Here is a 16,366-nt window from a genome sequence, read left to right as displayed (position 1 = left end):
CCCAGCACCTCATCCCCTGGCTGGCTCTCAGCATCCCAGCCATGGTACAGGCACCTCGACACAAGCATAGCAAGCCAAGACTCCTTGGGCATGGCTTCCCCTGGGGTCCCCACCAGTGGTTGGATGGGAGAGGGGAACCCCCTCTCTCCTTGCCAGCACCACCTCCTCCCCACAGTGTCCCATGGAGAAGGCTCTGAACTAGGGATCATGCCAATGCTGTGGGTGACTGCAGTCTCTTCCCTCCAGCATCCACTCCAAGGAGATCTTCCACTCTCTGACCATCTCCTTCTCCCGCTGCTGGGAGTTCCTGCTCTGGATGGATCCAGCAAATTATGGAGGTATCAAGGGAAAAGTGGATTCTCGCGTCCACTACGGGGAGGTAAGAGACTGGAAGCGCTCAGTCCCCCAGGAGCAGGGTGCTGGGGGTTGAGCTGAGCATGAGGAACCACTGTGATATTGCTGGCTCCTCCAGAAGGACACCAGCAAGAAGCAAGTGTTGGAGGAGGACGACAGCGAGGAAGAGGAGGCGGCAGGGGAAGAAGAGGAGGAGGAAGGGGAGCCAAATGTGGAGGAGTTGCTGGAGAACAGCTGGAACATCGCGCAGTTCCTGCCCCAGGCTGCCTCCTGCCAGAGCTACTTCCTGATGATTGTGTCGGGTGAGCTGTCCCAGGGAGGGGACGAGGTCGCTTGTGCCTCCCTGGTGCCAGGGACAGCCTGCAGTAGGGCAGCTGCTGGCGCAGGCTGGAGCTGGAGCCTTGCCTGTGTTTCCCCAGCCTACATTGTGGCTGTGTACCACAGCATGAAGGAGGAGCTGCGGCGCAATGCCCCCGGGAGCACCCCCGTCAAGAGACGAAGCACCAGCCAGGTGTCCCAGGAGGCGCTGGGGGAGATGGGGGCTATGCCCGGTGAGTGCCAAGCCACAGGGCAGCCCTGGTGCAGGTGGAGAACCACCCACCTTGCTGTCCCCATATGCCACCATACGGCTCAAGTGCTCTCTGTTCCGTCTCTCTAGGCATGATCACCTTCTCCCAGGATTATGTGGCGAATGAACTCACCCAGAGCTTCTTCACCATCACCCAGAAGATCCAGAAGAAGATGGCTGGTTCTCGTAATGCCACTGAGCCTTCAGACATGTTCCCGGTGCTGCCTGGCTCCTACTTGCCGCTCAACAACCCGGCTCTGGAGTTCATCAAATATGTTTGCAAGGTCAGTGGGGTGGGCCAGGCCCCTTTTCTGAAGGTTTGCAGTCAGGGCTCAAATTCTGGTCCTTAGCCATGGCTCAGATTCGCCGCAGCTTTCCTCCAGGAGTGATCTACAACCAGTTTGTCTTGTCCTGCATCCATATGAGGTCATGAGGATATGAGCTGTCCTGGTGAGGACACTCTCTTCTTCTCTGCTGGTAGGCTCACCTGGCTCTTATCCTTGTAGGTCCTCTCCCTGGATGCCAACATAACCAACCAGGTGAACAAACTGCGCCGGAACCTGCTGCGCCTTATCGAGGTGGGCGAGTTCTCAGAAGAAGCCCAGTTTCGGGACCCTTGCCGCTCCTACGTGCTCCCTGAAGTCATCTGCAGGAACTGCAACTTCTGCAGGGACCTGGACCTCTGCAAGGACCCTGCCCTCTCCCAGGTGCAGCCTCTTTCCTGGGGACACCAGAGACCCCAGCACAGCAATGCTAGATGCCGGTCAATCACATTACCCATCTTCTCTCTTAACCCCTTTGCTTTGCAGCTCTGCTTGCTGCCAGTGATCAATCTCACCTAAAGGCCATTTTCTGTTCACCTCCTTTTCTAGCTGCTTGTGACAGGTCTGAGCATCCCTTGGCTTTGGCTGATGCTCCATCCTCTCCAGAAACCGGTTCCACCATCCCAGTGCTTGGGACTCTTGGTGCTCACCTCCCTCCTCTTTGCCCCTAGGATGGGTCGGTGTTGCCCAGTTGGGTCTGCTCCAACTGCCAGGTGCAGTATGACTCCGATGCCATCGAAACAGCTCTGGTAGAAGCCCTGCAGAAGAAGCTGATGGCCTTTGTGCTGCAGGACCTGGTGAGTGCAGGGCTCCCCTGCTCTTGCCCATCCCCCTGGCTGGCTGAGGCTGGACACATGCACTCTGCCCCTGGCAGAGAGGCTTGGCCTCATCTCTTGGCCCACCTAAAAGTCCTTGGCCTCCAGGTGTGCAAGAAGTGTCATGGTGTGAAGGAGACGCATATGCCTGTGTACTGCAGCTGTGCTGGAGACTTCACCCTCACCATCTCCTCCCAGGTACGTTTGCACTCTCCTGCCTAGCCCAGCCCCATGCCAGCAGCTCCCAGAGGGACAGCAAGGAGCCCTGTGGTGTCCTGTTCCTCCTCTGCCTGCTTGTCCCCTGGGACCTGCCGTGCTGCCCTCTGCCCTACTGGCCCTGCCTGGCCACCCCCTGGAGCCCCCCTGCTGCCCAGGGGTGCTGGGCAGCCTCCTTTACTCCCTGCTCCCTTCTCCCCAGACCTTCATGGAGCACGTCAACATCTTCCAGAACATCGCCCGGCACTACGGCATGGCCTACCTGCTGGAAACCATTGAGTGGCTGCTGCACACCAACCCCCAGCTCCGGCAATGACGTGGTGGGCTGCTCCTCCTGCCTGCACTGTGCCGGTTGGGACACCAGGGCTCTGCTCACATCCACAGGAGAGTGGTCATGGACCCCCTTGGCCCTGCGCCGGACCCTGGAGAAGCTGTGCACCCCTTCTGGGGGCGAGGGAGGGAAGGCAGGGACTGGGCTGTCCTGCCTCCAGCTGCCTTGGGGGCACCAGGGGCTGGAGCTGTGCTCCACAGGTCTGTGCTGGCCCCCAGGTGTGGTTTTAATTTTGAATTTCTATAAATAAACGGATTGTAGAAGGCAGGTGTAGTTTCTGGGGAGGGGGGAAGCAGGGGCTGTGGCCGTGGCCACATGGGGGATGCCTGCAGTCCTTGAAGTCTGTGTCCTTGCTGGGCAGGAAGGACCAAGGACCTGTCCCCATCCGGTCCCTACCTCCTTGGGGGCAGGAAAGCTGCAGCCTGGCAGTACTCCCCAGATCCAGGAGAAGGAGCTGCCAGCAGCAGAGGGGCAGCACTGGCTTCTATGGCGACAGTGGCTCCCTGCCAACGAGTGTGCATCTGGCTGCAGCCTGTGCACACTGCCTCTGCTCCTGCCCTCCCGGGGGAAAGAGGCCCCAGGGCTGCAGAGAGACCTTCCTGTGCTTCCTCAGGGCTTGGCTCTGCTCTCCAGATGATGACAAGGTGGAGTCAGAGGGTCACCTCCTCTTGTGGTATCACTGCCCTTCAGGGGGCAGGGCAATGCCACACAAATCAAGGCAGGGGAGTCCACAGCGTGCCCTTCCCTATCCCAGCAGGCCCCTGCCTGTGTCAGGCTCTGCAGGCAGCCTGGGGGCAGGGATCATGCCTGTAGGGCCTGGGGGAGGGACCCTGTCCTGTTCCCACATCCCTCCAGCTCCCTACCAGGGCAGGGAGATGTGCACATCCCCACCATGGCACTGCAGGGCTTGAGGATGGGGACACAGCCACCAGCTGTGACACCCATGTCCCCTCCATATTAGCTGCAGCGAGCAGCCCCAGGCAGGGATGCCAAGCACTGGGATTTATTGACAGGCCTGGTACTGGCAGCAGCGGCAGGTGGCTGTAGAACGCGTCCCACTCATCCACAGGCACAACTCCTCATGGGGGCAGCAGGTCACTCAGAGCTGGAGGGGACTTGGATGGTCTCAGGTACAGTGAGCATTATCCCACCCTGCCATCGTGGCCCTTTCCAGCTCTGGGGTACCTGAGGAGGGACAGGATAGGATGGGCTGGCCCAAGGCCGGAGCACCCCAGGGCAATGCCCCTGCACCGAGGAACATCCTCAGAGGAGACCGATGGGCGCTGTGGTGACAGTAGGACAGGGCTGGAGAAGGACAAAGGGCAGCAGGGCCATGGCGGGGACAGGGCCATCACCTGTAGTTGTAGCCGGGGGAAGCCAAAATCCTTTTGGGGTGGAGGCGGCAGGAGTAGCAGTGGTTGCACTCACTGTTGGACAGGTCCAGGTTGCAGTTCTAGCTGACACTTGCACTGATCATCCCACCCTGCAGCAGGGATTGGCAGACCTCGCACAGCACCAGCACGCCACAGGCACAGCATCCCAATAGGCACAGCACCACCACGGGCATGGCAATCCCATGGGCACCACTTCCCTGTGGGCACAGCATCTCTGCGGGTATGGCATCCCTACGGGCGTGGCACCTGCCACGGGGACAGCATCCCCCAACCCATACTGCTCTCACCCAGCCACAAGCACAGCCCCATCCTCACTGCCCCAGCAGGATGGGGCTGGGTTGCCACCAGTGCTGGGCCACAGGCCCTTGTCAGGGATGATGTTGGCACTGCCTGCTTGCCCAGGAGCGCTCTGCCCCAGAAATGGGCTTCCCAGATAAGCTGGCTGGGCACCAAAGAGCAGCTCTAGAGCCAGAGTGGACGATCCCAAAAGATGCTGAGGCTGGGCAAGGGGTGCAGACACCTGAGGCGAGATGGAGCAGCACCGGGTTTCTCTACTAGGTGGGATTTATCTGCTCCTGCAGGTGCAGAGGCCAGGCAGGGCTCTGTGGGGATGCTTGGCTCCTCGGCCACTGTCACCCCTCCCCTGCAGACATGGGAGGTAGTCCCTGGAAGGCCACACTGCCCTATTCCAGCCATGTCTGACGCCCGGTCCCCTGCACCTCAGCCCAGCCCGGCTCCCGGGGACCCTGCCACAGGCAGGCCGTGGGTAGGAGGTCTCCAAGCCCGCGCTCCCCCGCCGGAGCAGAGCCGGACGCGGATCTGCAGCACCCGGTGCGGAGCAGCTGGCCTCGGGGAGGGAGGGCGAGTCCCAGTTACACCGGGGAGCAAGCCCAGACTCCTCCAAGGAAGCGACCCGAGATGTTTTTTCTCTTTTACAAGCAGCTCTTTGCTCCGGGACCCAACGGAGACTCCTCCCGGGCATCTCCCGGAGCCTTTTGGCCTCTGCTGTAGGCAGCAGAGCTCCCGGGTAGCAGCCCCAGACTCCTCCAAGGAAGCGACCCGAGTTGTTTTTTAAACAGAGCTCCAAGGCACAGAGCTCCAAGGCGGTGCTGGTTCCGACCGGGATAGAGTTAATTTTCTCCACAGTAGCTTGGATGGGGCTGCGTTTTGGATTTGTGCTGAAAACAGCGTGGATAATTGTCGTGGTTTAGCCCCAGTCAGCAACTAAGCACCACACAGCCGCTCGCTCACTCCCCCCTCACTGGGGTGGGGCAGAGGATCGGAAGAGCGAAAGTAAGAAAACTCGAGGGGTGAGATAAAGACAGTTTAATAGGGAAAGCAAAAGCCGCGCACGCAAGCAAAGCAAAGCAAGGAATTCATTCACTCCTTCCCATGGGCAGGCAGGTGTTCAGCCATCTCCAGGAAAGCAGGGCTCCATCACGCGTAATGGTTACTTGGGAAGACAAACGGCATCACTCCGAATGTGCCCCCTTCCTTCTTCTTCCCCAGCTTTATATGGTATGGAATAGCCCTTTGGTCAGTTTGGATCCACTGTCCTGGTTGTGTCCCCTCCCAGCTGCTTCTTCTTCTTCTTCTTCTCCCAGCGCTTTTGGGGGAAAGCCTCCCGACTGGCACGTTCGTGCCTTGAGCTGATCGGGTGGGCCAGAGCGCGACCGACTCCTGGCTGCGTGCACCAGGACGCGGCCAAACTCCGGCCACCGGGGACAGGGAACGGCCTCTGCGGTGTCTCTGACGTCAGCTGTGCCGTGGGGACGCCGGGGGGGTCTCCTGGTCCAGCCAGAGATGCCTCCGTGAGGACGCCTGTGGAGGGGACCCCGCCCGCACACCTCAGGCGGGGACAGGACAGCTTGTTGATGAGCTTTCTGATCAAGGGGGACCCCCTTTCAGAGACCCTGGCGACGCTCGCTCAGCAGCCCATCGCTGCATCGTTCGCACAGCAGGACCGCGGGCAAGTCCCCGGGGACGCTGGGGACCGGCCCCAGCTGCAGAGGGGAAGGGTGGACGTGACGTGGCATGACACGGCAGAAAGCGCCCCGTGCGCCCCAGCACGGCAACCCCTTTCCCGCCCTGGCGCAGCCGTGGGAGGGGGCAGAGGGGCAGGACGTGCTGGCGGCGGGTGCTGGAGGGGGCCGGGGCTGTGCTGCAGAGGCGGCGGCGCAGGTGGGGGGAGGCTCCAGGAGACGTCTGACCTGCCGCGAGGGAGGCTGGGGCTCGATCCTCAGCCGCCACAACAGCTCCTTTTCTTCCCTTTCTGCCCCCCAGAGCTCCCTGCTGCATCTCTGCTCTGGGTCACCCGGGGCCGCCACCTCCCCCTGCTCCAGCTCCCCACGGCCACGTGCTGCTCTGCGCTGGCTGCCGCTGCTGCTGCACTTCAGAGGCACCGCAGCTGCGTTTGGGGGCTTGGAGCGCTTTGGGTTCCAGTGTGAGCCCAAAGCATCAGAGGACTTGGCCTTTACCTTGTGGCAGGTCTTGCAACCGCTTTCAAAGGGGTCTGGGCTCTGCCCAGGCCTCTCAAGTCAACGTTAACTCTGGTGCCTCATGACCCTCCCTTGACAGCGGCACGGGTAGCTCATCCCTTTCTCTCCCAAGTATCGATGATGTCAGGTTTGCCTTTTCTTGGTTTAGGCACCTTTCATGCAAAGAGATTTTTTCGTTCCCCTGCTACACACACAGAGTGTGATTCCTGGAGGGCCACAGAAATGCAGCAGCAGCAGCAGCGTCACTCTCATCCGGGGTTTCTGAGAGGAAACACACGCTTAGATAGCTGTCTTGAGCCCTTCTGGCAGCCACGTTGCACTTCTAAAACAGACACAACTGAAAAGCTCCAATGATCAGTGACCTAGCTGAGCAACAATCAAAAAAAAGCCACTTCTCATCCCATGAAACCCTAACAGTGACACTTGTAGAAGAAACAATGTCCCAATGAGTTCCCTTGTGCCAACCACAAAAACAGATTTTGGTATAAAGGAAGAGGCTTCTAACTAACTAAATAAAAACCTAAACACACAACAAAAGCAGATGCCGATCTGCCTCCTCGGGGCAGGACAGTCAGAACGTCACTTTGCTCTGTAAAGCACATCCTTGCCGTTACAATGAGGAGCTCCTCCTTGTTGAACCACGAGGCAGTCAGTGCTCACTGGCTTCTGACAGCAGCCCAGCCTGGGGAACCGGGCTCAGACAAGCGCTTGCACCACTTTGGTGCTTCTAGGGAGCATCCGGACTCCTCCTGCCTCTCAGGAAATGTCTGTAGACCCCAAATATTGTTCTCGTTAAAAAAAAAAAAAAAAAAAAAAAGACAGCGTTCATGGTGGCAACCTACAGGGAACGAGACGGTCTTAAGCTTCTGGAATAACAACTTGCATTTTATTACCCAAAAAAGCAGTAGAGGGTAAGCAGAGTCGGGACACAAACAAAGTTAACGCGAAGCCTCACAAAAACCGCTCTGCCCTGGTGAGCCCCCATCTGCAGTACTGTGTCCAGTTCGGGGCTCCCGGAGAAAGGCAGAAAAAAAAGTCCCTGACACACAGAAGCAAATCAAGCGGAGGCCACCAAGATGACCAGGGGCTGGGAGCACAGGATGCATGAGGAGAGGTGGGGGCAGCTGGGTTTATTCAGCCTGGAGTAGCAAAGGCTTGTGGGGATCCTAACTGCTGCCTTCAGCTACCTGACAGGAGCGGGCAGAGAGGACAATGCCAGGTTCTTCTGAGAGGTGCATGGTGATAGGAGAAGAGGCAGTGGGCACACCTTAGAACATAGGGAACTCCAACTGGGTACGTGAGGGAGAAAAACTACCATGAGATGGCTCACGTACTGGAACAGGGACCAGAGAGGCTATGGGATCTCCAGCCCTGGAGATACTGGAAGCTCAACTAGAGGAGGACCTGAGCAACCTCTTCTAATTGAACCTGCTTGGAGCGGGAGGCTGGTCTAGAGACCTCCAAAGGTCCCTTCCCACCTACATCATGCTGTGATGCACTTACCAGCAGCTAACAGAGTTCTCAAGAAAACTTCAGATACATTTTGATGAAACCAAGGGGGCAAACTCACACTACTGCCCACAGCTAATACTGTGTGAAAGGAAAACCCTGTGAGAAAAGGAGAAGAAGACAGAGGGTCAGTACCCTAGAAGGTAACCGACGATATACCCAGGCCCCAGGGCCCAGGACGTGGCACCTTTTCTACTTCACACTCCATTGCACTCCACATCTTTGTGTGGGAGAAGAGAAGGCAGGACACGTCCCCAGAGGCTTGACTCTGTTTGGAGGGTAACTTTTGAGGGTCTGCTCGGCGCACAGAGCAGCTGTCTGCTCTCCGCCTCATCCTGAGCGGTTCTAGCAATGCACAGACGGGCTGCCAGCTCTACCCAGGCTGCTGGTGGTGGCTGTGGACCTCCCTCCCTCTGCAGTGTGTCCCGCGAGTGCCTTTCCGACTGCTGAGCTGGGGGAGGAGGCGCTGGGGGACAAGGCACCTGCTGAGGGTGGCGGAGGACAAAGGCCCAGGGGGAAGCGTATTGCTGGAGTATTCAAAGCCGTGGCAGCAGGCGACAGACCTGTGTGGAGAGAAAAACAGAGCATCCACCTTTCAGAGATTTTTGGTGCGTGTGGGGACAGATTTCCAAGTCTCTCTGCAACTCTGACAATCCGCCAGGTAGGGTCAGTGTTTCCAAAGAGCTCATCTTCCCGGGACAGAGAATTAGGTTGGAAGGGACCTCTGGAGGCCGTCTGCTCCAACCCCTTGTCCCAAAGCAGGGCCTTTTAGCTTCCACACGAAACCATGGGTGAATGTCATTCCCTTACACACGCAGAGGGCTATTCATTACGATTACGCCGGCTCTGGGCTCCCACACAGGGACTACGGAGACGCAAACCCAAAGGACAGCCCCTGTCGCCATGAGCTCACTCGTCGCACAAGGACAGGTACCCATCTCTCCCTCCAACTCCAGTGTCCCTGGACACACGGCTCGGCTCCTCTCCTCTCCTCGGTATACAGCATCAGGTATAGCAGCAGCGTAGCCTGCCAAGGAGAACAACAACTGCAGATCAAGTGGGCATCACGCAAGAAAATCACGCCAACGTATTTGTCCAGAAGCAGGAATGAACGCTCTCCCCGAGAGTCATGTCCTGACGGCACTCCTGAAATCTATAGTCCCCCTTGGATGCTGGCAGGAGCAAGCCAGGAAAATCTGAATGCCAAAACCCAAGGAGTTTCTGCTTCCAGCTCTAGCAAAGATTCCTGTTCATCCGTTACAGGAAAGCCAGCGTTATCTTTGCGGGGCGGGAAACAAAGCTTCCCCAACGTACACTTAAGCACGACACGAAGTCAGAGCGCAAATCTTGACAAAAACGGGGGTGCAGGGGGAGAAAGCCCGGCCCGGCCCCTTGGGAGCTCCGACTGTCCCCAGGGAGCACAAAGCCGGGCAGCTGCCCTTCCTCACGCTCCTGTCCAGCTCCTTCTGCCAGCTCCTCCGCTCCTCCCTGGAAAAGCGGGCACGGGTGTCCTCAAACATCCCGGGGGCCGCGACGGGAAGACCCCCGCCAGGGACAGCCCCGGGCGGTGCTGCCCAGAGCCCACCCAGCCCCGCTGTCCTCCCGCGGCACCCAGCCTCCCCCCAGCACACCCCTTCTCCCCCGTGGGCTGTCCCCGCGGCAGCTGCGGCAGGATCGCGCTGCTTTCCAGCCCCAGCGCGCGGGGCAGGGCTGCTCAACTGCAGCCCAAGGGGTCACGTCCTGCGGGCAGAGACCGGCAGGGACCCGGGAGGGAAACCGCCGCGTCCATCGCACGGACAGGAGCGGCGGCAGCAGCAGCAGCAGCAGCAGGAAAACGCTCCAGAGTTGTTCCGCTTTCCGGGCAACCCCCGGCCACGCTTCACGCGTGGGATGTACCGTCCCGAGAGCGGGGCTAGCCCAGACGCGGCTGGCTAACGAGCCCGGCGGCAGGGACAGGCTGGCCAGCAGGGCTGAGCACAAGGCAAAGTCTGCCGGGGGTGCAGCCAAGGGCTGGCGCAGGCTTAGCCCTGGCTGGAACTTTATGCCTCTAGAGAGCGCCGGAATCACGAGAATCGGCTCAGTCCCTTTGCATCGCTGTCCCTGTCACCGGGGCAATGGCTGCCGGAGACACAGGGACCCCCGGGTCGCTCCCCAGCCCCCCGCTCCCTGGCAGCGTCCCTCTCCATCTGCCCACCTACCCCTGCCGCGGGCAGGAGGTCTCCGAGCCCGCGCTCCCCCGCCGGAGCAGAGCCGGACGCGGAGCTGCAGCGCCCGGTGCGCGGTGCCGACGGGCCGGTTCCTGCCCACCATCACCTGCGGCTGCAGGAGCCGCACCGCGCCCGCAGGCAGCGCTGCCCGCCCGGGCCGCTGCGCCCCGACCGGCTGGGCTGGGCTGGGCACGGCTGGGCTCGGCTCGGCTGACCTCGGCTCGGTGCCGGAGCCCCCGCCAAGGCGAAGCGGTCAAGACGCTAGCCAAGCAGGAGGTCTCCTTCGGCGGGTGCCGGGACATCCCTGCTAAGCTCAGCCGAAACCTCCTCGCTGGGCAGCAGCTGGCAGGGCAAAGAAACCCTGACGGGCGCAGGACAGAGACACGGCGCTAGCGACCTGCCCTTCCCGGCAAAGAGGAGTCGGCAAGGGCTGTCCCGGGCCTGATGCCCCACGCCCACCCGTGCACCTGCACCAAACAGCGTGGACAAGGTACCTGGCTGCCCACCCCAAACGCGCTCCCCCGCAGGAGCTCCCCGGACCGAGCGGGCCCTGGCCGGGGCCGCCCGGCTGGCTCCAGGCTCGGGACGCGCAGCACCTCCCACGGGAGACTTTTCCGTCGCCGATGAGCCCCGCTGCTGGGAGCGGGGTGGGGAGCGTCCTGCCGGTGACACCCCACGTCACGGGTGGGCAGCGCGCGCAGGCAGCGGGTCCCGCGTCTGGACTTGCCGCCCCGTGGGGGTTCCCTGAATAGCCGGTCACGTCCATCCCTTTGCTTCGCTCTGGTACCACAGGGGTGCGAGAGACGGAAAGAGTTAATGTCTCACACGCTGCGGCGAGGCGAGGCGAGGCGAGGCGAGGCGAGGCGAGGCGCGATTTGCACGGCGAGGGCAGGCGGGGGCGAGCGAGAGCGGGACGCGGAGAGCGCGTCGGAGGATGCGCGGTTCCGGGTTCCGCCGGACCTCCCCATTCGTGGCCAGAGGGCACGCAGGGCTCGTCTGAGGAGGGGGCTTGCGACCGCCCCCCTCCCCCGGCGCCTGCGCAGAAGACTGAGAACTTTCTAGAACAAGAACCGGGTAAGTCCTCAAGGGGCGTCACCGGAGGCGGGGCTAGAGCCGAAAAGACACGCCCTCCAGGGACCCGCGCGCGCGCGCGCGCGCCCGTGAGCGGAGGGTTGTCAGGCCTGTCATGGCGGGATGCAAGGGTGGTGAGACTTTTCCTTTCTCTGTCCGCCTCTCTCCTCCTTCCCGCTTCTCTCTTCCTCTGCTCTCCCGCTCTGTGTAAGTTTTGGATAAATTGCTAGTCAGACTGTTCCTCTGAGTCATTGCCGTGACTCTACCGGCCCCGCGGCTGTGCCGAGCAGAGATGGGCCTCGTCGGTGCACAAGGCCTCGGGGAATGGAAAAGATTCACCCATCTCGCAACCCACTGAGCGGGACGAGGCAAGGGGGAAACGCTTTCCTGGGGGAAACGCGTAGTCACGTGTAGTATATATATACATGTATCTATATATTCTTTTTAATGTGTGTATCTATATGTACGTATTTGCTTTTAGTAGGAGCTGTTTCGCAGCAGTTTGTAACAAAGGGGCTGCAGGCAGGGGCTGGGGGGCTGCAGACAGGAGGCCGGAGCCGGGGCAGGAGGACGGGTGCGGCCGCGCATCCCTGCTGGGGCTGCCAGCACCGCAGCCGGGCTGTGTGCGGGGCCTGGCTGGGCACGGCCCTTGGAGACGGGGCAGGGATGGATGGGGCTGATCTGATCTGCTACCGGGGACGGAGCTGCTGCCCTGGGAGCAGAGGCGGGATGGCTGGGAGCCCCCTTGGCCGTCTGGCGGGGAGAAGGAAGGGGGGAGCCGGGGTGCGGGACCATGCGGGTGGTGGGGGAGCTGATCGCAGAGCCCGTGTTGGCCAAGTCCCGCAGCGAGAACCGGGCTCCCGTGGGGCAGCGGGAGGAGAGCGGGTCACAGCAGAAGCGGAGAGCTCCTGGCTGCGTGGGGGCAGGGAGCGTGTGGGGCTTGCTCGGTGGGAGGCTGTCGAGGCACCGGCAGGGCCCGGGGGGCAGAAACGCCTGGCCAACAGGTCCGTGAGCGGGTCCCCGTGGGAGCAGGCAGAGGCGCAGCCCGCGGGCATCCCCAGGCCGAGCCGGTGGGTGCCCCTGGGAGTGGGTGCAGGGGCCCAGGCTCGGGCGCTCTCCTGGAGAGCAGCTCCTCCTGCTGCTGTCAGCCCTGGGCAAGCCTCCGGGCTGGATGTGAGCACGGCCATGGCAGACCCTGCCGCTCCCTGGAGGAAAGGGCTGGATGCTGGCCAGGCTGCGTTGTCTCGCAAAGGGAGTTTGTTCCCCGGTGTGCAGCATCCGGTATCACGCACAGAGCCCAGATACCAGTTTATTCCAAGTTTTGCGTGAGACCGGGTGCTAGGTGGTAACTCCCCAAAGCTAGCACACCGATTGTTGGAACAGGTACAATGTTTATACAGTTTAGTTAGACATATGCACGCGCGATTACACAAAAGAGTTTCTTGCTGGCCTGCTTTTCCGTACCTTACTCTTAAAGCGACAGTCCTACTTTAGTGTTCTACGCATGCTCAGAGGTGAGGGGTCTCTACTTGGGCCGGGGTCTCGGGCTGAAGGGGTGTGATTTTTAGGATTATAATGAGGATAGTTCGCGTAAGGGTGCTTCTTATCCCACTTGTAGTAATGAAGTCAGAGTGTTGTCACAATGTTTCACTCGGCTGACGTATTTCTTCGGGATGTGTTTCACTGCCAAGGACAGTAATTCTTGATCAGACGTTCCACGTTCCAGTATGAATCCCCCTTATCAGCTTTGTGTGTGCCTTGGCCTTCCACCAGCTGTAGTGTACTTCTCGCGTCTGAATCTTCCCACAGAGCTGGATAATACCCAATTGTAATTGACTATGTTTAATTGGCTACAACTCCCCCCTTTGAGACTATCTAAGAATTTTTAATTTTTAATTTTTTAGATAAGTCTCACTTTCTGCTCAGGTTGTTTAGCGAATGCTAAGCAACACCTGCAGGTGCACATACAGACATACAAAGATGCTCAGTGCAATCAGTATTATGCTCAGCAGCTTCTTTACCCACGGTCTTAAATGAGGGAACCAAGAGGTCGGCCATCTCCAAGTCTCTTCAAGTCCTAAGGAAGTATCACCCTTTTGAATTTCATGTAAAATTTGAGTTTGTTGCCAAACTTCATTGAGATCGGTTGAGATTTGTCCACTCTGGTCAATGTGAACACCAACAAGTAGCGTTTATCGTTGTACAGACTGCTCCTTGTGAAGTCAGGAGCATGCCTAAGGCCATTCTATTTTGCGTGGTGATATCTGCTAGTTGTTTGCAATCCTCATAGTTTTTTTTCTGTTAACCCCAGGTGGATGTTAGAACCCCAGGTGGATTTGGATGACTCTCTTGGTTCCCCCCTGCCGACACGTAGGAGTATCATTAAGTGTAAGAGGGGTATCATTCTCTCTATTTCCTTCACTTTTCACCTGAAAGAATTCCGTGTATTTACAGAGATCTGTTAACGATGTTATTGTTCCCAATAACACAAGAAAATACGGAAGTAATTCCCTTTGGAGACAATCTGTATGGGTTATGGATTTCTCTTGATGTACACTCTTCCGGTGGAGAGGTTTTCACTCGCGGGTAGTGAAGCCAAGAATCTATTCCTTTTGCTTGAATAGCTCTGGGGGTGATTAGTAACACCAAATACGGTCCCTTCCAGCATTCCTTCAAAGGTTCGTCTTTCCAGGCTTGAACATAGACTTGGTCTCCTGGTTGAAAGCAGTATACTGGGGTGTGTAGTGGAACAGATGTTCTCTCATTCAGGTGCCTGTGAAGGGAAGACAAAGTACGCCCCAACGACAACAGATACTCAGTGAGTGTTTGGTCTCCACTGACATGCTAGACACACACTAACGGGATCACTCCTTCCTGTTAACTTACTTACAGGGTACGGTTTACCATAGAGGATTTCAAAAGGACTAATGCCTTCCCTAACTCTGGGTGTAATTTGTACTCTCATTAATGCTATGGGTAGGATATCTACCCATTTTGTTTGAGTTTCCTGACACACTTTAGAGATCTGTCTCTTTAGAGTTTGGTTCATCCGCTCTACTTTCCCGCTGGATTGCGGTCTCCGAGGGGTATGCAAATTCCAGTCACATTGTAGAAACTTTATCGACCTCTTGTACAACTTTATCAATAAAATAGGGCCCGTTTTATTCCTGAGGCCATTCCTTCAGGAATACTGAATCTAGGGATTATTTCTTTCAGCAGTACTCTGACTACCTCTCTAGCTTTGTTGGTTCGGCACAGGAAAGCTTCTGGCCATCCAGAAAAGGTATCTACCAATACCAGTAAGTATTTAAAGTGATTACAGCTAGGTAATTCAGAGAAATCTATTTGCCGGTACTCCCCTGGAGTTCTCCCCTTTTAACCTGTCCCGGAGGAGGTCTTTTCTGTATCTTTGGATTGTTCTTGGAGCATGCCCAGCACTGCTTGCAATAGCATTAGCCAGTTTTTGCATTCTTGGTCCTATGGCATATCGTCTGATGTCTGCTACTACCGCATCTGCTCCCATATGGGTTTCTTGATGAGTCCTTTTTGTTAATTCCCTCATTAGTGGGGCAGTGACTATTATTTACCCATCATCAGTTGTCCACCATCCATCCTGGGTTTTGGTACAGTTTAAAAGTGTTGCTAATTGATTGTCTTTTCCTGAATATATTGGAAGATCCAGTAAAATTCTTCTTAGATCGTGGAGGAGCTATTTGGCATATAGCTTCCTTCCGCTCTAGTCCCAGTTTTCTTTTGCCCTGTGAAACTTCCAAACCCAGGTATTTCACAGTTGTTTGTACACTTTGAGCTTGCTTTCCTGATAGCCTGTACCCAGCCAGTCCCAGGAAGTTGAACAGATCAATAGTGGCTCCTCTGCATTCTTGTTCTGAGGCGGTCCCTATTAGTATATCATCTACGTACTGTAGTAAGGTAACAGAAGGATGCTCATCTTGGTATTCTTCCAGTTCTTTGGCTAGTACATTACCGAACAGGGTAGGGCTGTTCTTAAATCCTTGGGGCAGCACGGTCCAGCAGAGTTGGGATTTCCTTCCGGTGGTTGGACTTTCCCAATGGGATGGAGGGCACAGCCGGACTCCTGGTCCTGCAGCAGCAGGGAATCTCTGGCCAGAAATGACCCCGAGCAGCCCTAGCAAGGATCCGTGCTCAGTGCTGCAGAGGAAGGCGAAAAACCCCTGGGGACCTGTGCCAATCTGCCCGGGGGAAAAAAACTCCTTCCTGACGCCAGAACTGGCGATGGGCTCTTCCCTGAGCACGTGAGCAAGGCCTGCCGCCCGACACGGGGCTGCCCTGGCTCCAGGGCACAGCAGCACTGCCCAACCCCTTCCCTCCCTGCCATGAAGCCATCTCCAGGGCTTCCAAGTACGGACACCTGAGATAGATAGGATTCCTCTGGCAGTTCTCCCTAATCCCAAGAGCACACGAACAGCTCCTCCTAGGCAGCTGCCTGAGCTGTTGGGCCTCTTTGGGAGGACAATCCTTCTCCGGATCCACCCAAGACTCCTTCCAGGCACGTGCTTGAGTCTTTTGAGCACTGCTTTAGGGACCTCAGATCCTGGATAGCAGCTGCAGACACCTTCAAGACAGAGACCCAATATTTTCTTTCCCCATTAAAGGAGTGTCTGTCCTCTGGAACCCACCCGAGACTCCTCCCAGGCATCTCCCGGAGAATTTTGTCCTCTGCTGTAGGCAGCAGAGCTCCCGGGTAGCAGCCCCAGACTCGTCCAAGGAAGCTACCCGAGATGTTTTTTCTCTTTGAAATGCAAATTTTTCCTCCGGGATCCACCCGAGACTCCTCGCAGACATCTCCCAGAGTTTTTTCACCTCTGCTATAGACAGCAGGGATCCCGGGTAGCAGCCCCAGACTCCTCCAAGGAAGCTACCCGAGATGTTTTTTCTCTTTTAAGAGCAAATTTTTCCTCCGGGATCCACCCGAGACTCCTCCCAGGCATCTCCCGGAGAATTTTGGCCTCTGCTGTAGGCAGGAGAGATCCCGGGTAGCAGCCCCAGACTCCTCCAAGGAAGCTACCCGAGATGGTTTTTCTCTTTTAAGAGCAAATTT

General features: G+C 57.9%; 1 protein-coding gene across 1 annotated transcript in view; it reads left to right on the top strand.

Annotated features, from left to right (window-relative positions):
• The window catches only part of POLE (DNA polymerase epsilon, catalytic subunit), a 30,463-nt gene extending 27,599 nt beyond the window's left edge, over window positions 1–2,864 (top strand). The window contains exons 43-50 of the mRNA XM_075516507.1: window positions 247–379; window positions 473–656; window positions 774–905; window positions 1,013–1,206; window positions 1,429–1,629; window positions 1,917–2,042; window positions 2,169–2,258; window positions 2,479–2,864. Coding sequence (XP_075372622.1) covers window positions 247–379; window positions 473–656; window positions 774–905; window positions 1,013–1,206; window positions 1,429–1,629; window positions 1,917–2,042; window positions 2,169–2,258; window positions 2,479–2,592 — 1,174 coding nt within the window. The 3' untranslated portion in view covers window positions 2,593–2,864. The remainder of the gene's footprint in view (window positions 1–246; window positions 380–472; window positions 657–773; window positions 906–1,012; window positions 1,207–1,428; window positions 1,630–1,916; window positions 2,043–2,168; window positions 2,259–2,478) is intronic.
• Window positions 2,865–16,366: the final 13,502 nt, after the last annotated feature.

Source organism: Mycteria americana, chromosome 13 (assembly GCF_035582795.1).
Source record: "Mycteria americana isolate JAX WOST 10 ecotype Jacksonville Zoo and Gardens chromosome 13, USCA_MyAme_1.0, whole genome shotgun sequence".
NCBI lineage: Eukaryota > Metazoa > Chordata > Aves > Ciconiiformes > Ciconiidae > Mycteria > Mycteria americana.
Note: the sequence above shows the minus strand (reverse complement) of the source record. Positions and strands in the feature narration are given on the sequence as shown.